The following is a 25492-nucleotide window of genomic DNA, read 5'->3' as shown; positions in this document are numbered from 1 at the left end:
ATAGAGCCGCACTGCGGTGGGGCCCATACAGGGGGGCCAGGCTGTCCTTACTGCCCTAGCCCTGACCGAGGCTGGCCAGCCCCTGCGGCCCATACCTCCCCAGGCCCCCCGTCTACACATGCCCACCACAGGGCAGCACTATGACGCTGACAGTCAGGACCCTGGGAGAGCTGGGTGACGGAGCAGATAGGAGGGCGCCTCCGGGACCACATGTTTTCTGCCCTTTAAGTAAGGACTTATTCTACTTTTATAGGCTCGTCGCCCCAGAAATCCCTGGAACATAGCGCGTCCAGACCTCCCCCATTACACTCCCACAGCAGCACAGAGGTCTTTTATGAGGACAGCAGCACAAGTATCGGAGCCCTATGCCCAGACTGGATGAACACCCACACCGAAGATGCCAGCAGTGAGAATGCCTCCGGGACGGGGTCTGCAGGTAACGGCGCCATCCCCAGCACTGTCCCCGGCGGTGATATAACATGCCAGGCACGTGCCCGCAGGCTACTGCTCTGTTGTCAACTACCTCCAGTTTCAGTTCGGTCCAGCACCTGACATGTGGACTGTGGGGAAGATCTGAGACTCTCTCAATATACATTGATGAGAACACATCTGTGCCCACCGACCAGCGCCAAGGTGGTCTCAGTCATGCCGGTCCTAGATTCAGGACAGCAGACCCTGGGTCTGAGGGCTCAGTCCATGTATTATGTTTGCATCTATTGTCTCAGGGCTCATGCACACGACCGTGGGCTGGCCAGGCCTGTGCTGCGGTCCGCAATGCACGGGCACCGATCGGGGGGCCGCCGCAAGCGGATCGCGGACCCATTCACTTGAATGGGGTCCGCAATCTGCATCTGACGGGCCTCACCCCAAAAAAGTAGTGCATGCAGAGGCACGGACAGAAAACCCACGGAAGCATCCACATCCGTATGTCATCCATATTTAATCCGTATTTTGCGGATCCATACTGTAGAAATGCTTTGCCCAGCCCATATTGCTCATGTGTTTGGTGATTAATGAATTACTGTTTCTGTTTCCAATCCGCAAAAAACGGATCACATACGGAAACCATATGGATATGTTTTGTGGAATAATGGAACGGGAGAGGACTTAAATCAGAGAAAAGAAACCTCAGATACGGAACAACGGATCCGTGAAAAACTCGTGCATGAGCCCTTATGGTGAATAAGTCCCCAGTCTGTCAGAAAGCTGCAGAGCGTCCCCTTACACAGAGACATGAGCTCGGGCGCGGCCGGGGTCGTCTCCAGTACAATCTATTGTTCCCTGTTATCAGTCACTTCAGGCTTTGTGACCCCGCACTGGTCTCTGAAGCCGAGTCATAAGTACTGAGATGGACTGAGGTCCTGAGGGTCCAGGACGGGTCTGCTGCCAACTGGGGCGCAGGAGCCATGTGTGGTGTCAGGGACACTGGGAACAATGGGCTCTGGCCTGGATCCTGCTGGAAGCCTCTGTGTCCAGCGCGCTGTGCATTGTGGGCCCCGGAGCGCGGCTCCCTCCCGGCTTTGTATTTGGTCACTGAGGAGAAAAAGGCCGAAATCCCAGAGACATTCATTCTGTGGAGAGCAGTGAAGTGCGTGAGCGTCAGCGTGACAACCTGGTCATGTATGTTCTATGGAGGGCTGAGCCTGGCCACGTGTTGTGTGTGTTAGGGTCAGTCATGTCATGTATGTTCTATGCAGGGCTGAGCTGGGCCACGTGTTGTGTGTGTTAGGGTCAGTCGGGTCATGTATGTTCTATGCAGGGCTGAGCTGGGCCACGTGTTCTGTGTGTTAGGGTCAGTCAGGTCATGTATGTTCTATGCAGGGCTGAGCTGGGCCACGTGTTGTGTGTGTTAGGGTCAGTCGGGTCATGTATATTCTATGGAGGGCTGAGCCTGGCCACGTGTTCTGTGTGTTAGGGTCAGTCGGGTCATGTATGTTCTATGCAGGGCTGAGCCTGGCCACGTGTTCTGTGTGTTAGGGTCAGTCGAGTCATGTATGTTCTATGCAGGGCTGAGCTGGGCCACGTGTTGTGTGTGTGTTAGGGTCAGTCGGGTCATGTATGTTCTATGCAGGGCTGAGCCTGGCCACGTGTTGTGTGTGTTAGGGTCAGTCGGGTCATGCATGTTCTATGCAGGGCTGAGCCTGGCCACATGTTGTGTGTGTTAGGGTCAGTCGGGTCATGTATGTTCTATGGAGGGCTGAGCTGGGCCACGTGTTCTGTGTGTTAGGGTTAGTCGGGTCATGTATGTTCTATGCAGGGCTGAGCCTGGCCACGTGTTGTGTGTGTGTTAGGGTCAGTCGGGTCATGTATGTTCTATGCAGGGCTGAGCCTGGCCACGTGTTGTGTGTGTTAGGGTCAGTCGAGTCATGTATGTTCTATGCAGGGCTGAGCCTGGCCACGTGTTGTGTGTGTTAGGGTCAGTCGGGTCATGCATGTTCTATGCAGGGCTGAGCCTGGCCACGTGTTGTGTGTGTTAGGGTCAGTCGGGTCATGTATGTTCTATGCAGGGCTGAGCCTGGCCACGTGTTGTGTGTGTTAGGGTCAGTCGGGTCATGCATGTTCTATGCAGGGCTGAGCCTGGCCACATGTTGTGTGTGTTAGGGTCAGTCGGGTCATGTATGTTCTATGCAGGGCTGAGCTGGGCCACGTGTTGTGTGTGTGTTAGGGTCAGTCGGGTCATGTATGTTCTATGGAGGGCTGAGCTGGGCCACGTGTTCTGTGTGTTAGGGTTAGTCGGGTCATGTATGTTCTATGCAGGGCTGAGCCTGGCCACGTGTTGTGTGTGTGTTAGGGTCAGTCGGGTCATGTATGTTCTATGCAGGGCTGAGCTGGGCCACGTGTTGTGTGTGTGTTAGGGTCAGTCGGGTCATGTATGTTCTATGCAGGGCTGAGCTGGGCCACGTGTTGTGTGTGTTAGGGTCAGTCGGGTCGTGTATGTTCTATGCAGGGCTGAGCTGGGCCACGTGTTGTGTGTGTTAGGGTCAGTCGGGTCATGTATGTTCTATGCAGGGCTGAGCTGGGCCACGTGTTGTGTGTGTTAGGGTCAGTCGGGTCATGTATGTTCTATGCAGGGCTGAGCTGGGCCACGTGTTGTGTGTGTTAGGGTCAGTCGGGTCATGTATGTTCTATGCAGGGCTGAGCCTGGCCACGTGTTGTGTGTGTGTGTGTTAGGGTCAGTCGGGTCATGTATGTTCTATGCAGGGCTGAGCCTGGCCACGTGTTGTGTGTGTGTTAGGGTCAGTCGGGTCATGTATGTTCTACAGGTGAAATTCCCAAAAATTAGAATATCGTGCAAAAGTCCATTTCATACATGACCGTGCCGTTTTTTGCAGTCCTCACACCGCGGATCCGCAAAAAACGGAAGCTGCCCATGTGCCTTCTGCAATTTGCGGAAGGGCTCATGCACATGAATAGATTTTATTTCCGTGTCCATTCCATTTTTTGGTGGACCGCATGCAGAACCATTCATTTCAATGGGTCTGCAAAAAAAACAGAAGTGACTCCGTGTGCATTCCGTTTCCGTATGTCCGTTCCGCAAAACAATAAAACATGTCCTATTATTGTCCGCATTAAAAGGATATGACTGTTTTGTTAGGTTGTTCCGTTCTGCAAAATATGGAATGCACACGGACGTCATCTGTATTATTTACAGACCGCAAAATACATGCGGTCTGTGCATCAGCCCTTAGGGTCCATTCACACGTCCGTAGTGTATTGACGGATCCACAATACATCGGGCCGCACCCCCATAGAACTGCCTATTCTTGCCCGGACATGGACATGTTCTATTTTTTTCCGGAGCCGTGGACCGGAAGATCAGGGGCGCACTCCGGAAATGCGGATGCAGACAGCACACTGTGTTTTGTCCGCATCCATTCCTGCCCCATAGAGAATGAATGGGTCTGCACGGACGTGTGAATAAACCCTTAAAGTCAGTCGGGTCGTGTGTTAGGGTGAGTGGGGTCATGTGTGTGTCTTTTTCGGGGTGAGCGGGGTCATGCATGTGTCTTTTTCGGGGTGAGCGGGGTCATGCGTGTGTCTTTCGGGGTGAGCGGGGTCATGCGTCTGTCTTTTTCGGGGTGAGCGGGGTCATGCGTGTGTCTTTTTCGGGGTGAGCGGGGTCATGCGTGTTGTGGCGGTGACTGTGTGCAGGGGGGACTTGTGTGGAGCAGCTGGCAGGAGGAATGTAAAGAACAGGTGTGGACCCCCCCTGCAGAGTGAATCATTTGTGACCAGTGACTGGGGTGGGGGGTGAGGGGCAGGTTTATTCTTCGGGGGATGGAGTTTCGGTCATTAGTGTGTGGACCTGTGACTGCTGCAGTCTCTCTCATACACCAGACACAGGACGACCGGACACCATGAGGCTGCTCCCAGGTAATAACATAATGCATGGGGACACAAAGTATCCGAGTCACATGAACCGCGGATCACAGGACTGATACATTGTATCATAAGCTCTGACCGCAGCCCGGGATGCATACTACACGCACAGAAATGCTTTCTAATAATAGTGGGGTGAAAGGGCAAAACTTACCCCATTTATGCACAACCCTGAAATCAAAGTTTCTGGAAATTGGATTTTGCATCTTTTCAAAAACTTTGAAGGCCCAGTCACATCTGAACCCCATTATACATAATACATCACATTACTGATCCTGTATAATACTCCAGAGCTGCACTCACTATTCTGCTGGTGCAGTCACTGTGTACATACATTTCTTATCCTGTACTGATCCTGAGTTACATCCTGTATTATACTCCAGAGCTGCACTCACTATTCTGCTGGTGCAGTCACTGTGTACATACATTACTTATCCTGTACTGATCCTGAGTTACATCCCGTATTATACACCAGAGCTGCACTCACTATTCTGCTGGTGGAGTCACAACGTAAAAACCCCCATGCACTTTATTGTCACACAATTGGGTCTTGTGACTTTTTGACGCCTAAAACTGGTACAGTGCTGTAAGTAAATGGGCTCCTATTGTCTTGTTGGAAGGTGAACCTTCGGCCCAGTTTGAGGTCCAGAGCTCTGGATCAGGTTCTCAGTAAGAATCTCAGTTATTTGCTTCATTCAGATTTCCCTCCACCCTGACCGGTCTCCATGTTCCCCCAGCATGACGCTGCCACCATCATGCTTCACTGTAGGGATCGTATTGGGCAGGTGACGAACCATGTGATGAACGCAGTGACGTCATCAAAGGTCCTATTGCTCACAGTTAAAGACAGACGAGATGCCGGATACGCGAACAAGTGGACTAAGGTGAGTTAAATATTATTATTTTTTTTTAACCCCTCCAGCGCTATTGTACTATGCAGTCTGTATTCAGAATGCTATTATTTTCCCTTTATAACATGTTATAATGGAAAATAATGATGATCGGGTCTCCATCCCGATCGTCTCCTAGCAACCGTGCGTGAAAATCGCACCGCATCCGCACTTGCTTGCGATTTTCACGCAACCCCATTCACTTCTATGGGGCCTGCATTGCGTGGATTATCGCACCGCAACGCACAATATAGAGCATGCTGCGATTTTTACGCAACCCATAAGTGATGCGTGAAAATCACCGCTCATGTGAACAGCCCCATAGAAATGAATGGGTCAGGATTCAGTGCGGGTGCAATGCGTTCAACTCATGCATCGCATCCGCGCGGAATACTCACCCGTGTGAAAGGGGCCTAAAGGTTCTAAAGACTTGTGTCCATGTGAGGGGGGGGGGGGCTGAAGACTTGTGTCCATGTGAGGGGGGGGGGGGGCTGAAGACTTGTGTCCATGTGAGGGGGGGGGGGGCTGAAGACTTGTGTCCATGTGAGGGGGGGGAGGCTGAAGACTTGTGTCCATGTGAGGTGGGGGCTGAAGACTTGTGTCCATGTGAGGGGGGGGGCTGAAGACTTGTGTCCATGTGAGGGGGGGGCTGAAGACTTGTGTCCATGTGAGGGGGGGCTGAAGACTTGTGTCCATGTGAGGGGGGGGCTGAAGACATGTGTCCATGTGAGGGGGGGGCTGAAGACTTGTGTCCATGTGAGGGGGGGGCTGAAGACTTGTGTCCATGTGAGGGGGGGCGGGAGCTGAAGACTTGCGCTGTAGCTCCTGCTGCCGGAGGAGAGTTGCAGGCAGAGACTTGCACGTTGCGTCTGTGCAGACACTTGAAGCTGAGCTCAGACGGCGCAGGATGGGACATGAATGGAGCTGTATACTCCTGTCTGGAGGGGTTGTCATGGGGTCTGTGTGCCGTCACCCCCGCCTTGGGGCCATCACAGCTCCTGGATCTCAGTGCCCATCGGCTTTATTACCTCCACAGTTCCTGCATAGCACAGAATGTAGAATTCTCTTAGTGCTTTGCCTGTGTCAGTCCTCACTGAAATTCTGGTATGCTGTTCATGAAGGAGGGGGCTCAGGATGAACAGAGCTGGATAGTGGAGTGCTGTGGTGCACAGACAGACCTGTGGGTTCCCTGTCATTAGGATGCATCAGTCTGCTCAGTTCTGTAGCTGCCCCACAGGTGTAGCCTGAGGCCCGGGCCCCCAGCTGCCATGTCTGTGGGGGTGGCTGCTCCCGCTGTACCTGGCTCCTGTGTCAGGTGTTTGCCCAGGGCGGCTCCTCCTTGCTCCTTGGGTGAGCTTTGCCCCCGCAGCTTTCCCTGTTTGTGCTCGGCGCCCTCTCCCGGGGTTCCTCTCACGTTTGCACTTTTATCGTCTTCTTTCCCCCTCTAGTTAACTATTCCATTCATCAGATTATGCCCATGGCACAAAAGATTTAGGGGGAGGCTCCAGATAAAAGTTGGTGCAGCTGTACCCAAGAGCTTGCACTCTTCAGAGTAGAGAGGTTTGGGCAGAGCCCCCTCCTGTTCCTGCACTCCCTCCTTCATTATTCCCTCAGTCTGTGCCCTTCCCACACTCACATGAAAGGGAATGAATCCTCCCCTGAATGACGGCTCCATGCTCAAGCATGCACAGTGCATACCTCGCCCCACACACAGCTCTGCACAGCGCAGACCTCACCCCACACACACAGCTCTGCAGCGCAGACCTCACCCCCCCACACACAGCTCTGCAGCGCAGACCAGGCTCAGGGTGAGTGCAGCACTTCCTTGGCTGCTACAGGGGAAGTTCTGAGTTGGGCTGGATGAGGGGTGAGCAGTTATGTGGTCGGAGGCTGGGGTTCTGGAGGAGTTTGGAGCTCAGGTGAGTGCGGCTCTATGCACCAAGGTCTCCGTATTCTCATTAACTCTTTACCGTCCAGATTGGAGATCATTGGCTGGAACTACAGGTGAGTGAATCGAGTTTCGCCAATTCTACCATTCACTGTCGCCGCCGCCGGATCCATCGGTTTTGTTTTTGACAAAAACTACTCGTCCATTGGGTTGGGGGTGATCCGCCCGAGCGTCACCTCTGCAGGTGTCTGGCACTGGTTCTCCCTATCCTGCGTCCATCGTAAGGATCTGTGCCCACCGCGTCACAGCGTTAGATCGTTAGCTCCTGGGCATGGGTGCTTATTTCTGTTCTGTAAACTCTGCAGCATATGTTGTATATGGAGATACATGGAGATGAGCCGCCATCTGCTCCATCATCCCACGCTAACCGTACGGCATGTGGCATGAGACAGCGGCAGAAATATCAAATGCAGATCGATTGTAAGCTCTTCGGGTTAGTCTTTCTGCCAAAAGTTGCTTGCATAATCTGTGTCCTGGGAATCATTGTACATGTTATATCCTCTTAACCATTATCTACATGGCGCCAACACATTCCGAGGCGATGTACAATAACGTCTCCGGATTTGTTACAGTATCACGTGACGCAGGCTACGGCTCGGGCTACACGGTGACACTGGTTGCAGCCCGGATCGCAGAGTAGCGGTGATCCCACAGAAATGTCGCTGCCTGGGTCACTTCTCGTCCCCCTGATTGATGCCCGTGCTGCGCTCACATGGACGATAGACTTTGGCTCCGGCTGAATCGCCCATTGTGAGCGCCGGCGGCAGCGGATGGACTGACTCATGTAGCTGCTGGGCTCCGGGGCCGCACATTCAGTGCTGTCAGATTATATTCTCTGCGCCAAGTCGACTCTCACCAGAAAAACCCGTTCTGTCTGTCAGGGTGAAAAGAACACAAAGTGCAAAGTCACTGAAAACAAGACGGACGCGATGCTCCGGGCCAAGTATAGATTCGCGGCCCGTAGAACCCATGTACAAGGAGAGACGTTGCTTTTAGTTTTCTAATTCACTCCAGGTTTGGGTTCAAAACAGGCTTAAAAGACCTGAACAAATCCTGCATGTGCGAACGCACACGAAAGGTATTTGCCACAACCCAATACCTATTTAAAGGGGCCGTGTGGGAGATTATATCAGTGCCGGAGCGTTATAGGGGGCCTTCCTATGGTGTAGAAAATCCACACCAGGTTGGCCTATGAGGATGAAAAGTGTCAGTACACAGTGGAATAGAATGCAAAAAAAGTTTTGTTGTGGATTTCCTGTTACTGGTTATCTCCATTAATTTCAGAGAAGATCTGCACAGAAATGGGCACCATTATTCCCACACAAAATCCACAACTGAAAAATCTGCAACATGTGAAGGCACCTTAAGGCTAGGTCTACACGACGACAATAAGTCGCGCAACATTTTGTTGCACTAATGTCGCGCAACAGTTTTTATAATGGCAGTCTATGGTGTCGCACTGCAACATGCTGCGACTGCAACAGTCGCAGAAAATTCATTTGAGATGGATTTTTCTGCGACTGTTGCGTCGCAGTCGCAGCATGTTGCAGTGCGACACCATAGACTGCCATTATAAAAATTGTCGCGCAACATTAGTGCAACAAAATGTCGCGCGACTTATTGTCGTCGTGTAGACCTAGCCTAAGAGGAGCGGCTGATATCAGTCACATGTGATGTAATGTCTCTGGAGGTTATAACAGAGCTGGAGCGTTATTAGAGGAGCGGCTGATATCAGTCACATATGATGTAATGTCTCTGGAGGTTATAACAGAGCTGGAGCGTTATAAGAGGGGCGGCTGATATCAGTCACATATGATGTAATGTCTCTGGAGGTTATATCAGCGCTGGAGCGTTATAAGAGGAGCGGCTGATATCAGTCACATATGATGTAATGTCTCTGGAGGTTATATCAGCGCTGGAGCGTTATAAGAGGAGCGGCTGATATCAGTCACATATGATGTAATGTCTCTGGAGGTTATATCAGCGCTGGAGCGTTATAAGAGGAGCGACTGATATCAGTCACATATGATGTAATGTCTCTGGAGGTTATATCAGTACTGGAGCGTTATAAGAGGAGCGGCTGATATCAGTCACATATGATGTAATGTCTCTGGAGGTTATATCAGTGCTGGAGCGTTATAAGAGGAGCGGCTGATATCAGTCACATATGATGTAATGTCTCTGGAGGTTATATCAGCGCTGGAGCGTTATAAGAGGAGCGGCTGATATCAGTCACATATGATGTAATGTCTCTGGAGGTTATATCAGTACTGGAGCGTTATAAGAGGAGCGGCTGATATCAGTCACATATGATGTAATGTCTCTGGAGGTTATATCAGCGCTGGAGCGTTATAAGAGGAGCGGCTGATATCAGTCACATGTGATGTAATGTCTCTGGAGGTTATAACAGAGCTGGAGCGTTATAAGAGGGGCGGCTGATATCAGTCACATATGATGTAATGTCTCTGGAGGTTATATCAGCGCTGGAGCGTTATAAGAGGAGCGGCTGATATCAGTCACATATGATGTAATGTCTCTGGAGGTTATATCAGTGCTGGAGCGTTATAAGAGGAGCGGCTGATATCAGTCACATGTGATGTAATGTCTCTGGAGGTTATATCAGTGCTGGAGCGTTATAAGAGGAGCGGCTGCAGATATGCAATATAAAGTAGTTATCATAGGGGAGGATATTACTATACCTCTCGTCCTCACCACTGACCTGACAAGTTGATAACAGGGAACAATAGATTGTTTTGTCCTGTCCTCTAGTCAGCTGTTCCCCCTGTGATTGCTCTCCTGGGCGTCCAGCAGACTCTGCATAAATTAATTGTACACGTGAATTTCAGAAACTTTATAAAATATCTGTAATATGGAGGATGAGGGAGGCACAGAGACGCTGCTGGAGCTGTTTTCTATCTCATCCCAGTGCTGGGTCCACAGCTACACTGCTCTGTTCTGCTTCTGATTATGTGCCACAGAGAGGTAGGGAAGCAGGATCTCCTCTGTGTGCTGTGTATGGGAGACATGATAGCAGCCACCTACACTGCCATAGATGGAGTCTGCAGAGAAATGCAGAACACAAGTTGTATTATGTGTGGATATAGTGAATCCGTCATACACCCAGGACAGCTTTATCAACTGTATAAGCTGAAAGCAAAGGATGGGACATGTTGAAATCCAGCCACCTGACCCTGATCTCCCATCAGTGTAGTCGGATGGACCCGGACACATTAGAAGGTCGGCTGATCTAGCTGGTATTGGCAGATGAGGCCGACATGAATCTAATGTGTTCGGGCAGCTTTAGAGGTCATTAGACTCTTCGAGGGATTCATGCAATCAGTATTTATTGTCCATATCCACCAATCACAGTGCAATGAAATCTGCCCTGAGATTGGTTGCTACAGACAGCAGGCAGCTTTTCTTTCTTATGAACCTCCCCTGATGCCCTTATCCTAATAACTTCATAATGGCCACCTGCTCTGCATGCCTCCTCCATGTTTACCTGTGTGTGAAGGGGTTAATAGAGGCGCACTGTACCTTTTTTCCTCAGGCAAAGAAGTTGTTTTATGTTAAATCCCTGGTGGTCCAAAACGGTGATGGGGTTACATAGAAGCCTAGAATGTGTCGGCAGATAGGAACCGTTTGGCCCATCTAGTCTGCCCAATATACTGAATACTATGGATAGCCCCGGCCCTATCTTATATGGAGGATGGCCTTATGCCTATCCCATGCATGCTTAAACTCCTTCACTGTATTTGCAGCTGCCACTTCTGCAGGAAGGCTATTCCATGCATCCACTACTCTCTCAGTAAAGTAATACTTCCTGATATTACTGTTAACCCTTTGCCCCTCTAAGGCTAGTTTCACACTAGCGTTCGGCTGTCCACTCGTGAGCTCTGTTTGAAGGGGCTCACGAGCGGACCCGAACGCTTCCGTCCAGCCCTGATGCAGTCTGAATGGATGCGGATCCGCTCAGACTGCATCAGTCTGGCGGCGTTCAGCCTCCGCTCCGCTCAGCAGGCGGACACCTGAACGCTGCTTGCAGCGTTCGGGTGTCCGCCTGGCCGTGCGGAGGCGTGCGGATCCGTCCAGACTTACAATGTAAGTCAATGGGGACGGATCCGTTTGAAGATGCCACAATATGGCTCAATCTTCAAGCGGATCCGTCCCCCATTCACTTTCAATGTAAAAGTCTGGACGGATCCATCTGAAGCTACTTTGACACTTAGAATTTTTTTTACAATATAATGCAGACGGATCCGATCGAACGCTAGTGTGAAAGTAGCCTAATGTAACACTCTGTCCTCTTGTAGCAGTTTTTCTTCTTGTAAATCTTCTCTCCTCTTTTCCCTTGTTGATCCCCTTTATGTATTTAGCCGTCTCTCTCATCTCCCCTCTGTCTCGTCTTTCTTCCAAGCTCTACATGTTAAGGGCCTTTCATCTTTCCTGGTAAGTTTTATCCTGCAATCCATGGACCAGTTTAGTAGCTCTTCTCTGACCTCTCTCCAAAGTATCAGTATCCTTCTGGAGATATGGTCTCCAGTACTGCGCACAATACTCCAGATGAGGTCTCACTAGTGCTCTGTAGAGCGGCATGAGCGCCTCCCTCTGTCTACTGGTAATGCCTCTCCCTATACACCCCAGCATTCTGCTAGCATCTCCTGCTGCTCTATGACATGGTCTGCCTACCTTTAAGTCTTCTGAAATAATGACCCCTAAATCCCTTTCCTCAGACACTGAGGTCAGGACTGGATCACTGATTGTATATTCTGCTCTTGGGTTTTTACGCCCCAGGTGCATTATCTCGCACTTATCAACATTACATTTTAGTTGCCATATTTTTGACCATTGCTCTAGTTTTTCTAAGTCCTTTTCCATTTGGTGAATCCCTCCAGGAACATCAACCCTGTTACAAATCTTTGTGTCATCAGCAAAAAGACCCACCTTACCATCGAGGCCTTCTGCAATGTCGCTGATAAAGATATTAAACAACATGGGTCCCAGAACAGATCCCTGAGGTTAATGGTTAAATCCCTGGTGGTCCAGGTCAGGGAAGGGGGTTAATGGTTAAATCCCTCATGGTCCAGGTCAGTGATGGGGTTAATGGTTAAATCCCTGGTGGTCCAGGGCAGTAAAGGGGTTAAGTCCTGTGGTTGCTGCCCTCTCCTGGCTGCTCATGACCAGCTGTAACAGAAAGCTGGAGGCGGTCTGCCATGACACTAGAGGATATAAGCAGATCGCTCCACCGGACACAGGAGCTGTATTGTCAGTGGTCCTTTCCTCAGAGGGCCCCTAGGAAACAAGGGCCCAAGGCAGTTGCTCTTTTTGCTAACAGCGACGTTGCCTCTGACCCTTGTCTGTCTGGGTATATAGGTAGAAACTGGGCTTTGGTGGCCCCTAGATAGTGTGGCCCTATCTGAGTAATCCTCCATGATTACCTGGAAACTGCGGTTGTGTCTCCGTAGTCTGATGGTCTCCAGGTGGTGATCATACGCAGTGGTAAATCTGGCGAGTTCGATAATGATATGAGACAGAGACGGTGCGGCAGAGATGACTGTCAGCCATATTGGTTGTCACCCAGCTTTCCCAGACACGTCATGTAAGTGCTGTTATCACTCGCCTTGGCTCCGCAGAGCTCATTGTCTGCTGTCGATGGTCCCAGTATGTTCACTTGTGAGAGAGCCGGATCCCTGTCGTGGGGTGCACCAGCACCCGGGACCCCAGGAGTGAGGATATCCCTGGAGTAGGACGACGTGTCTCAGGATCAGATGATATACTGTATATACACATTACGCTCCTGTAAGCTGCATGCCACTGATGGAGCATGGTAACACAGTCTGGAGATTGTACCCTCCTGGCACAAGAGCTGAGGAGCGGCCATTCCCTGCACCTTTAGCCAGTATCTCCAGGGACCTTGGGCTCAGTGGTGGTGTCCTGGAGACACCGAGGGTTTACCTCAGGACTTGTATCATCTGCCTCTAGAAGACTCCATATAGAGCAGCCTGCCCACCCTACACTATGTATGTATGTCTGTATGCAGCCACTGGGAAGGCGAATCCTCTACGACTGGATCTGTCAGGCGTTTTGGCATTTTGGCTTTCCGTTTGTGAGATCCGTTCAGGGCTCAGCGTCCAAAACGGATCAGTTTGCATTCTAATGCATTCTGAATGGAAAAGGATCCGCTCAGAATGCATCAGTTTGCGTCAGTTCCGCCTCCGTTCCGCTCTGGAGACGGACACCAAACCGCTTGACAAAACTGAGCCAAACAGATCCGTCCTTGCACACAAGTCAACGGGGACGGATCCGTTTTCTCTGACACAATCTGGCACAATAGAAAACGAGTAAACCTACAAAACACCTCTCTGTCAAAACTAGACAGCAAAACATTCCACCTGTACAGCATACACCATAGCAAAAAGAAAGCAAGTGGAGATAGTATACAAAAATATCACTTTATTCTCAAGTATAAAATATGGGAAAAGGACGGGATAGTAAACAGAATACAGAGAAGCGAAGGGCAGCGTACACAACTGCGTATACATCTGTATCTATGCGACAATGAGCATAGATGGCACACAGGAAAAGGTGGTAGGAAGTCGCGGACAGCCAGATCTATATAGCAATATGTCCCGGTCAGGACTATATAATCAAGAGTGGAAAACAGGTGTAACTGGATGTCCGTGAATAGCACCACAACGTCCAAGGGTCATAGGCGATCAAGACAGACAGATATAATGCAAAAAAATTAAACTCAAGTCTAGTCTACCGCTGAATCCCAGGGTATAGCAATATTTTGAAAGGTATCAAAAAAAGGCCTAATATGGATGTGGTGAAAGACCATATATGCCTCAGGTCCTGCGCTTAGGGTTCAGTATCCCCCTGCATTCATCATGGCTTCAGGTACGTCCTGCGTATAGCATTGCTCTATATTCATATATTGTCTTTCACCACATCCATATTAGGCCTTTTTTTTTATACCTTTCAAAATATTGCTATACCCTGGGATTCAGCGGTAGACTAGACTTGAGTTTAATTTTTTTGCATTATATCTGTCTGTCTTGATCGCCTATGACCCTTGGACGTTGTGGTGCTATTCACGGACATCCAGTTACACCTGTTTTCCACTCTTGATTATATAGTCCTGACCGGGACATATTGCTATATAGATCTGGCTGTCCGCGACTTCCTACCACCTTTTCCTGTGTGCCATCTATGCTCATTGTCGCATAGATACAGATGTATACGCAGTTGTGTACGCTGACACAATAGAAAAAAAATCTGTCTTCGCTATGTTACAGATAATACAAACGGTTGTATTATTGTAGCGGACCCGTTTTTGCAGATCCATGACGGATCTGCCCAAATCGCGAGAGTGAAAGTGGCCTAGTCATATAGTCCTGATTAGAAACCCTAATGCTTTATGTATACAGCTCCTATGCAAACCTATGTGTATCTGTGGTTACAGACGACATGCAAACCCTGTGTAGTCTGGTCCTCCTCCAGAGGCCTCTGTGGTCAGTGATATTCACATGCATAGGATAGAGCACTGAGAGAAGGGAGGAAGCACACAGGATAGAGCACTGAGGGAAGGGGAGGAGGCACACAGGATAGAGCGCTGAGAGCAGGGAGGAGGCACACAGGATAGAGCACTGAGGGAAGGGAGGAGGCACACAGGATAGAGCACTGAGGGAAGGGAGGAGGCACACAGGATAGAGCACTGAGAGAAGGGAGGAAGCACACAGGATAGAGCACTGAGGGAAGGGGAGGAGGCACACAGGATAGAGCGCTGAGAGCAGGGAGGAGGCACACAGGATAGAGCGCTGAGAGCAGGGAGGAGGCACACAGGATAGAGCACTGAGGGAAGGGAGGAGGCACACAGGATAGAGCACTGAGGGAAGGGAGGAGGCACACAGGATAGAGCGCTGAGAGCAGGGAGGAGGCACACAGGATAGAGCGCTGAGAGCAGGGAGGAGGCACACAGGATAGAGCACTGAGGGAAGGGAGGAGGCACACAGGATAGAGCACTGAGAGAAGGGAGGAGGCACACAGGATAGAGCACTGAGAGAAGGGAGGGGGAGGAGGCACACAGGATAGAGCGCTGAGAGAAGGGAGGAGGCACACAGGATAGACCACTGAGGGAAGGGGAGGAGGCACACAGGATAGAGCACTGAGAGAAGGGAGGAGGCACACAGGATAGAGCACTGAGAGAAGGGAGGGGGAGGAGGCACACAGGATAGAGCGCTGAGAGAAGGGAGGAGGCACACAGGATAGACCACTGAGGGAAGGGGAGGAGGCACACAGGATAGAGCACTGAGGGAAGGGAGGAGGCACACAGGATAGAGCACTGAGAGAAGGGAGGAAGCACACAGGATAGAGCGCTGAGGGAAGGGAGGAGGCACACAGGATAGAGCACTGAGGGAAGGGAGGAGGCACACAGGATAGACCACTGAGGGAAGGGAGGAGGCACACAGGATAGACCACTGAGGGAAGGGGAGGAGGCACACAGGATAGAGCACTGAGGGAAGGGAGGAGGCACACAGGATAGAGCACTGAGAGAAGGGAGGAAGCACACAGGATAGAGCACTGAGGGAAGGGGAGGAGGCACACAGGATAGAGCGCTGAGAGCAGGGAGGAGGCACACAGGATAGAGCACTGAGGGAAGGGAGGAGGCACACAGGATAGAGCACTGAGGGAAGGGAGGAGGCACACAGGATAGAGCGCTGAGAGCAGGGAGGAGGCACACAGGATAGAGCGCTGAGAGCAGGGAGGAGGCACACAGGATAGAGCACTGAGGGAAGGGAGGAGGCACACAGGATAGAGCACTGAGAGAAGGGAGGAGGCACACAGGATAGAGCACTGAGAGAAGGGAGGGGGAGGAGGCACACAGGATAGAGCGCTGAGAGAAGGGAGGAGGCACACAGGATAGACCACTGAGGGAAGGGGAGGAGGCACACAGGATAGAGCACTGAGAGAAGGGAGGAGGCACACAGGATAGAGCACTGAGAGAAGGGAGGGGGAGGAGGCACACAGGATAGAGCGCTGAGAGAAGGGAGGAAGCACACAGGATAGAGCACTGAGGGAAGGGGAGGAGGCACACAGGATAGAGCGCTGAGAGCAGGGAGGAGGCACACAGGATAGAGCACTGAGGGAAGGGAGGAGGCACACAGGATAGAGCACTAAGAGAAGGGAGGAGGCACACAGGATAGAGCACTGAGAGAAGGGAGGAGGCACACAGGATAGAGCACTGAGAGAAGGGAGGGGGAGGAGGCACACAGGATAGAGCGCTGAGAGAAGGGAGGAGGCACACAGGATAGACCACTGAGGGAAGGGAGGGGGAGGAGGCACACGGGATAGAGCGCTGAGAGAAGGGAGGAGGCACACAGGATAGAGCGCTGAGAGAAGGGAGGAGGCACACAGGATAGAGCGCTGAGGGAAGGGAGGAGGCACACAGGATAGAGCACTGAGAGCAGGGAGGAGGCACACAGGATAGAGCACTGAGGGAAGGGGAGGAGGCACACAGGATAGAGCGCTGAGAGCAGGGAGGAGGCACACAGGATAGAGCACTGAGGGAAGGGAGGAGGCACACAGGATAGAGCACTGAGAGAAGGGAGGGGGAGGAGGCACACAGGATAGAGCGCTGAGAGAAGGGAGGAGGCACACAGGATAGAGCACTGAGGGAAGGGGAGGAGGCACACAGGATAGAGCACTGAGAGAGGGGAGCGGGAGGAGGCACACAGGATAGAGCGCTGAGAGAAGGGAGGGGGAGGAGGCACACAGGATAGAGCGCTGAGAGAAGGGAGGGGGAGGAGGCACACAGGATAGAGCGCTGAGAGAAGGGAGGGGGAGGAGGCACACAGGATAGAGCGCTGAGAGAAGGGAGGGGGAGGAGGCACACAGGATAGAGCACTGAGAGAAGGGAGGGGGAGGAGGCACACAGGATAGAGCACTGAGAGAGGGGAGCGGGAGGAGGCACACAGGATAGAGCGCTGAGAGAAGGGAGGGGGAGGAGGCACACAGGATAGAGCGCTGAGAGAAGGGAGGGGGAGGAGGCACACAGGATAGAGCGCTGAGAGAAGGGAGGGGGAGGAGGCACACAGGATAGAGCGCTGAGAGAAGGGAGGGGGAGGAGGCACACAGGATAGAGCACTGAGAGAAGGGAGGGGGAGGAGGCACACAGGATAGAGCGCTGAGAGAAGGGAGGGGGAGGAGGCACACAGGATAGAGCGCTGAGAGAAGGGAGGGGGAGGAGGCACACAGGATAGAGCGCTGAGAGAAGGGAGGGGGAGGAGGCACACAGGATAGAGCGCTGAGAAAAGGGAGGGGGAGGAGGCACACAGGATAGAGCACTGAGAGAAGGGAGGGGGAGGAGGCACACAGGATAGAGCGCTGAGAGAAGGGGGAGGCACATAGGATAGAGGAATGGGAGGGGGCAGGGGTGTAGCTATAGGAAGTGCAGAGGTTGCAGTTGCTACCAGGCCCAGACACCTGAGTGGGCCTAGAGACCCTTAAGAAGACACCAGTGTTATAGAAAGTGCATACTGGTGAACTGGTCATACTGGTCAAGTTACACCTCTGGCTGGAGGGAAGGGATTAGGTAAAAGATTTGGTGTGGGGGGGTTGCTGTTTCAATTTTTGCCTTGGGCAGCATGAAGGCTATGTGCCCCTTGCCACAGAGGGAAGGGGGGCCCAAGCTGAACCCTTGCACCAGGGCCCATGAGCCTTTAGCTACGCCCCTGGGAGGGTGAGAGCAGTATTACAGGGAACACGCAGTGAACTCTGAACCTGCGGCTGCACAAGCCTCGTGTGATAGACCTGTGGAGGAAACAAAGTAAGAATTTCCACCTGAGCCTGTCCATATACCGTCCTGTGTCCCAAGCCATAGGTCATAGGTGCCAGCATTAATACCACACCTGCTAGTCTATGGTTGGAGGAGGGAACATTGCAGATCACCACCCGTCATGCAGGTGGCACCATGGTGGCATTTTTCCTATGTGTCATCACTGGGTTTGTCCATCTTTGACAATATAACTGAGAATTTCTGGCGCCTAGGTTGTTGGTGACATCACAGGTTTGGTGGTGATGTCATCACATGGGTGAGGATGTTTGCAGCTGTGGTTCCCTCACTGGGACTGTTGAAATCCTTCAACTAAATATTATCCTCAGCCAAAGGGAGGGAACGGCATTAACCCTGCGCTGTCAGGCCGGATATTAATGATGGTATCTACTCCCTGTCATATAAAATCTGTTACGGTGACAGCTGCAGAAGGTTCATTGTGAGGCGCGAGGCACTGTCGCGGTTCCCCAGGTGAGAACCCTTCTAGTGAAATATAGTTCACTGGAGGAGATTCATTATGTGCCCCCGTTCTCCCAGGACAGTTTGCTGGGGTAATTTTGGTGCTCATTGACTTCAGGTGCATGTTTTGTATAAGTTTTTTTTTTTTTCACGTGGATCTTGCGTGCGTTCTCATGCACAGGTCTTGTGTGCATTTTTACTTGCAAGTCTTGTGGCCGTTTTCATGCGTGGGTCTTGCATGTGTTTTTACGTGTAGCTCTTGAGTGCGTTTTACTTTGATACATTGTAGTTTTTTACGTGGCTCGCTCTCGTGGTCTGTGTGTGCACTGGGCGCAGCAGGCAGCGACTCTCCTGTAATAAGCTGCACTAGTCAGTGCTGCTGGCGCCAGGTCTGCCCCCTGCGCCCGCTCACTGCCGCCCTCTCTGGGTGGTTTCCCAGGCTCCTCCATAGAACAGATTCCTGCTCGGCTGCCATAGTAACAGGTGTCAGGATCCCGCTCTGTGATTCTTTGTATCTCTGTTGTATCGGGGATTCTGGAGGTGGGGGCTGGGCAGGGGATCGGAACAGGGTAGAGGACCCTTCCATTCAGCCCTGTCCCTGGTGGTGGGAACTGTCCCCCCCAGCCCCTCTCTGCTCTGTTAACCCTTTCATCTCAGGGTCTCTTCTAGCAGATGTAACGCTCTATGCAGTGATCAGGATGGGGGGCTCAGGTGTCACATGTATAACTGGGTATCAACGCACCTTGGCACAATACTTACCGTAGTTCTGTTTCTGGTAAAGCACGGTGATAACTAATATGGCCCCATTACATCTCCGACCAAACTTTTTTTAAATTACAGAACCTCAGATCTTGTGCACCAAACAACCACAGAGATTTGCCATTCAGGACTATAGGGGTGGAGGTACGTGTATAGAGGGGGAGGGGTTATGTGTATAGAGGGGGAGGGGTTATGTGTATAGAGGGGGAGGGGTTATGTGTATAGAGGGGGAGGGGTTATGTGTATAGAGGGGGAGGGGGTACGTGTATTGAAAGGGTGGGGGGTACATGTACAGAGGGGTGGAGGTACGTGTATAGAGGGGGAGGGGTTACGTGTATAGAGGGGGTGGGGGTACATGTACAGAGGGGTGGGGGTACGTGTATAGAGGAGTGGGGGTACCTAGAGGGGTAGCGGAAATTATAAAGTGTCATTGTGAGGATGGCACTGGGGTATTACTGTGAGGATGGCACTGGGGTATTACTGTGAGGCTGGCACAGGGGGGTATTACTAGGAGACTGGCACAGGGGGGTATTACTAGGAGACTGGCACTGGGGGGTATTACTGCGAGGATAGTACTGGGGGGGTATTACTGTGAAGCTGTCCCAGGGGGTAATTACTGTGAGGATGGTACTGGGGGGGTATTACTGCGAGGATGGTACTGGGCGGGTATTACTGCGAGGATGGTACTGGGGGGTATTATTGTTAGGCTGGCCGAGGGGGTATTACTGTGAGAGTATATATATATATATGTTGCTTTGGGACTGGGGAAGATATCTGTGGGCAGACATGCACCATTGTGTCATCTCCAGGACCAGTATGTGACCTTTCTCTGACTGAATATGATTTACATGAATTACTCCACCACCACCATCAACCATCATCTCCCCTCTGCCGTCTCCACCATACCATCCTCCTTCTCTTCCCCCGATTCTGGTTGTTTGTTGTGGGCAGCCGCAGTGACCAGATTCCTCTCAGACTTAAGGATCATTCACACGGCCATATCTGTTTTTGCGGACCCCAAATTGCAGATCCACAAAACAAAGATGCCGGCCGTATGCCTTCCACATCTTGCGGAATCGAACAGTTTTCTTAATGATAGTAATGTCTATACTTGTCCACAAATACGGGCAAGAATAGGGCATGTTTTATTTATTTTGCAGGGCCATGGAACAGACATACACCATGTGCTGTCCGCATCATTTGCAGCCCCATTGAATTGAATTGAATTCTGTCACCAATGTCTGTAAAGGCGACTGCATGACTGGAGCTGGATGTTCTACTCGGTGGTAATGGTAGACTGCATGGCTGTCACATCCAGCATGTATTACTGGGGGGACACACAGACCTCTCATCCAGCATGTATTACTGGGGGGGGACACAGACCTCACATCCAGCATGTATTACTGGGGGGGGGGACACAGACCTCACATCCGGCATGTATTACTGGGGGACACACAGACCTTACATCCGGCATGTATTACTGGGGTACACACAGACCTCACATCCGGCATGTATTACTGGGGTACACACAGACCTCACATCCAATATGTATTAGTGGGGGACACACAGACCTTACATCCGGCATGTATTACTGGGGGGGCAGACCTCACATCCAATATGTATTAGTGGGGGACACACAGACCTCACATCCAGCATGTATTACTGGGGGGACACAGACCTTACATCCAGCATGTATTACTGGGGGGGACACAGACCTCACATCCAGCATGTATTACTGGGGGGGACACAGACCTCACATCCAGCATGTATTACTGGGGGGGACACAGACCTCACATCCAGCATGTATTACTGGGGGGGACACAGACCTCACATCCAGCATGTATTACTGGGGGGGACACAGACCTCACATCCGGCATGTATTACTGGGGGGGACACAGACCTCACATCCGGCATGTATTACTGGGGGACACACAGACCTCACATCCGGCATGTATTACTGGGGGACACACAGACCTCACATCCGGCATGTATTACTGGGGGACACACAGACCTCACATCCAGGATATGTATTACTGGGGGACACACAGACCTCACATCCGGCATGTATTACTGGGGGACACACAGACCTCACATCCGGCATGTATTACTGGGGGACACACAGACCTCACATCCGGCATGTATTACTGGGGGACACACAGACCTCACATCCGGCATGTATTACTGGGGGACACACAGACCTCACATCCCGCATGTATTACTGGGGGACACACAGACCTCACATCCAGCATGTGTTACTGGAGGACACACTGTCACGATGGGGAGTAGGGGAAACTCCCCACCGAACACCGTGGGGAAACGGGGATGACAAATAGGCTTGGACACAGGGAAAAGGAAGCTGGTCACCTCCTACAGCCACCCTAATCCTGGCCCTGACTCCTCTCACCGTATGAGCGGACCCAGATGGTAGGACGACTCATACCCAGGAACCTCGGACCCTGGAATCCCCGAACAGCCCTACAGATAATGAAAAGGCGTGAGACAACCTGTTCCTCCAAGATACGGAAGAACAAGAGTCTCACCCGGACTAGAAGCAAGGAAAAGAGGAGACCATGAACAGCTACTGGATCAGCAGGTAAGAACCAGAACAACACACTTACCTGCCGCTGCCACACTACTGGAACCCACACACTAAACAGGACACAGTGCAAACACCAAACATAGGAACCAGAACACCAGTAACTGCCTGGAACCCCATGCAGACAGGATGCATGAAGGCACCAGGCAGAGCTGCTAACTGATTTGTAGTTTCCTCTCCGGGGAACCCTGGGGCCCTCTCACCGAAGGCACAGATACACAGAGAGATGACTAGCATCCATACATCCTGTCCGCATGGGGGTCCAGGCAGTTACTGGTGTGCTGGTTCCTATGTTTGGTGTTTGTACTGTGTCCTGTTTGGTGTGTGGGTTCCAGTACATATGCACGGGTTCCAGTCATGTTGGTGTGGCAGGTAAGTGTGTTGTTCTGGTTCTTACCTGCTGATCCAGTTGCTGTTCACGTTCTCCTCTTTTCCCTGCATCTAGTCCTTGTGAGACTCCTGTTTTTCCGTATCTTGGAGGAACAGGTTTTCTCACGCCGTTTCATTATCTGTAGGGCTGTTCAAGGATTCCAGGGTCCGAGGTTCCTAAGTATGAGTCGTCCTACCATCTGGGTCCACTCATACAGTGTGAGGAGTCAGGGCCAGGATTAGGGTGGCTGTATGAGGTGACCTGTTCCCTCTTCCCTGTGTCCAAGCCTAGTTGTCATCCCCGTTTCCCCACGGTGTTCGGTGGGGAGTTTCCCCCACTCCCCATCGTGACACACCCAGACCTTACATCCAGCATTTATTACTGGGGGCAGTTTTAAAGTTTATATTGGGGTGTAAGACTGAATGAAGAGATACAGATTGCAACTTTATTAACTTACTTTGACCACTGACATAAGTAACAGTCATTTATCTGTGTCTGATGTATCGATAGCTTCATTACATGTTCTTGTCGATTGCTGTCTGCACAGACACACTGTAACAAGCCTATCAGCAGTATTACATGGATACTAAGAAAACCTCCTGTGAATGGTGAAGAACTGAAACACAAATTCTAGTAGATGAGATTTTATAACATAGGACGGGGAGACTGGCAGGAGGTGCACAGTTGAGGGGAGCCCCCAGGGATCGGTCGCTGGTATTTGCAGCTCATCTGTTTCCCAGTAACATTTATTCAGAAATCATTGAGGAAACCACATGATCCACGTCTCTTCTCATCCTTCCGTGGCGGCACCTCTGAGCTGTGCAGAGAGCCTCGCCATTCCCTTATCTTGGCACACACTGCCCACTCGTGTCACTGCTTCTTCCTGAATCTACACAAGGTCACTGCTCCAGCTGTGGACGGAGAGACTCTGGGAACCAGCACCGCGTCCTGTTTACTTCATCTACACCCGGCCTCTGAACTTCTTCATCTTTTCTCCTGTTCAGGTGTCAGCAGTGTGTCATACTGTCTGAGGAAGCTGAGTGACACAAATATGGCCTCCATTACAGCTCCTGCTGGGCTCGTCACTTTCCAAGAACCATGAATAAAAATTAATTCTGGTTAGACATTGATGATGGATCAGAGGGTGTGTTACCTCATAGAGATTTACCATTCTAGAGTCTGGGAAAGCTGAATGACAGTCTCCGTGGAAGCTGTAATGGCAGCCATATTGGTTGTCCTCTGATTTAACTGGAGTTAAAGCCTACCTCTTTGTGACATCTCTTTATCCACATTCTCATGTTGTATAGCAAAGCGCTATCTGCTATATGTCAGAACTTGATTTTCTGATACAGATCTCCAAATCCACTGCATGTGCATGGAGATACATTGTAACTTCCTATCACTTGCAACCAATACTAGGGGAAGCTCAGTAGCTTACTGCATACAGATAAATGTACCCACCACTAGAGGGAGCTCAGGAGATTACTACATACAGATATATACAGCCACCACTAGAGGGAGCTCAGGAGATTACTACATACAGATATATACAGCAACTACTAGATGGAGCTCAGGAGATTACTACATACAGATATATATACAGCTACCACTAGAGGGAGCTCAGGAGATTACTACATACAGATATTTACAGCCACCACTAGAGAGAGGTCAGGAGATTACTGCATACAGATATATACAGCCACCACTAGAGGGAGCTCAGGAGATTACTGCATACAGATATACAGCCATCACTAAAGGGAGCTCAGGAGATTACTACATACAAATATATACAGCCACCACTTGAGGGAGCTCAGGAGATTACTGTATACAGATATACAGCCACCACTAGAGGGAGCTCAGGAGATTACTACATACAAATATATACAGCCACCACTAGAGGGAGCTCAGGAGATTACTGCATACAGATATATACATTCATCACTAGAGGGAGCTCAGGAGATTACTGCATACAGATATATACAGCCACCACTAGAGGGAGCTCAGGAGAATACTACATACATATATATACAGCCACTACTAAAGGGAGCTCAGGAGATTACTACATACAGACATATACAGCCACCACTAGAGGGAGCTCAGAGGATTACTACATACAGATATATACAGCCACCACTAGAGGGAGCTTAGGAGATCACTACATACAGATATATACAGCCACCACTAGAGGGAGCTCAGGAGATTACTACATACAGATATATACAGCCACCACTAGAGGGAGCTCAGGAAATCACTACATACAGATATATACAGCCACCACTAGAGGGAGCTCAGGAGATTACTACATACAGATATATACAGCCACTACTAAAGGGAGCTCAGGAGATTACTACATACAGACATATACAGCCACCACTAGAGGGAGCTCAGAGGATTACTACATACAGATATATACAGCCACCACTAGAGGGAGCTTAGGAGATCACTACATACAGATATATACAGCCACCACTAGAGGGAGCTCAGGAGATTACTACATACAGATATATACAGCCACCACTAGAGGGAGCTCAGGAAATCACTACATACAGATATATACAGCCACCACTAGAGGGAGCTCAGGAGATTACTACATACAGATATATACAGCCACCACTAGAGGGAGCTCAGGAGATTACTACATACAGATATATACAGCCACCACTAGAGGGAGCTCAGGAGATTACTGCATACAGATATATACAGCCACCACTAGAGGGAGCTCAGGAGATTACTGCATACAGATATATACAGCCACCACTAGAGGGAGCTCAGGAGATTACTGCATACAGATATATACAGCCACCACTAGAGGGAGCTCAGGAGATTACTGCATACAGATATATACAGCCACCACTAGAGGGAGCTCAGGAGATTACTACATACAGATATATACAGCCACCACTAGAGGGAGCTCAGGAGATTACTACATACAGATATATACAGCCACCACTAGAGGGAGCTCAGGAGATTACTGCATACAGATATATACAGCCACCACTAGAGGGAGCTCAGGAGATTACTACATACAGATATATACAGTCACCACTAGAGGGAGCTCAGGAGATTACTACATACAGATATATACAGCCACCTCTAGAGGGAGCTCAGGAGATTACTACATACAGATATATACAGCCACCACTAGAGGGAGCTCAGGAGATAACTACATGCAGATATATACAGCCACCACTAGAGCGAGCTCAGGAGCTTACTGCATACAGATATATACAGCCACCACTAGAGCGAGCTCAGGAGA

At 50.8% G+C, this 25492-nt stretch overlaps 1 protein-coding gene across 1 annotated transcript in view; it reads left to right on the top strand.

The window, feature by feature from the left end:
• LOC122921257 (stonin-2-like) overlaps positions 1-25492 on the top strand; it is a 53604-nt gene that overhangs the window by 5017 nt on the left and 23095 nt on the right. The window contains exon 4 of the mRNA XM_044271238.1: positions 254-436. Coding sequence (XP_044127173.1) covers positions 254-436 — 183 coding nt within the window. The remainder of the gene's footprint in view (positions 1-253; positions 437-25492) is intronic.

This window comes from Bufo gargarizans, chromosome 11 (genome assembly GCF_014858855.1).
Source record: "Bufo gargarizans isolate SCDJY-AF-19 chromosome 11, ASM1485885v1, whole genome shotgun sequence".
Classification (NCBI taxonomy): Eukaryota; Metazoa; Chordata; class Amphibia; order Anura; family Bufonidae; genus Bufo; species Bufo gargarizans.
Note: the sequence above shows the minus strand (reverse complement) of the source record. Positions and strands in the feature narration are given on the sequence as shown.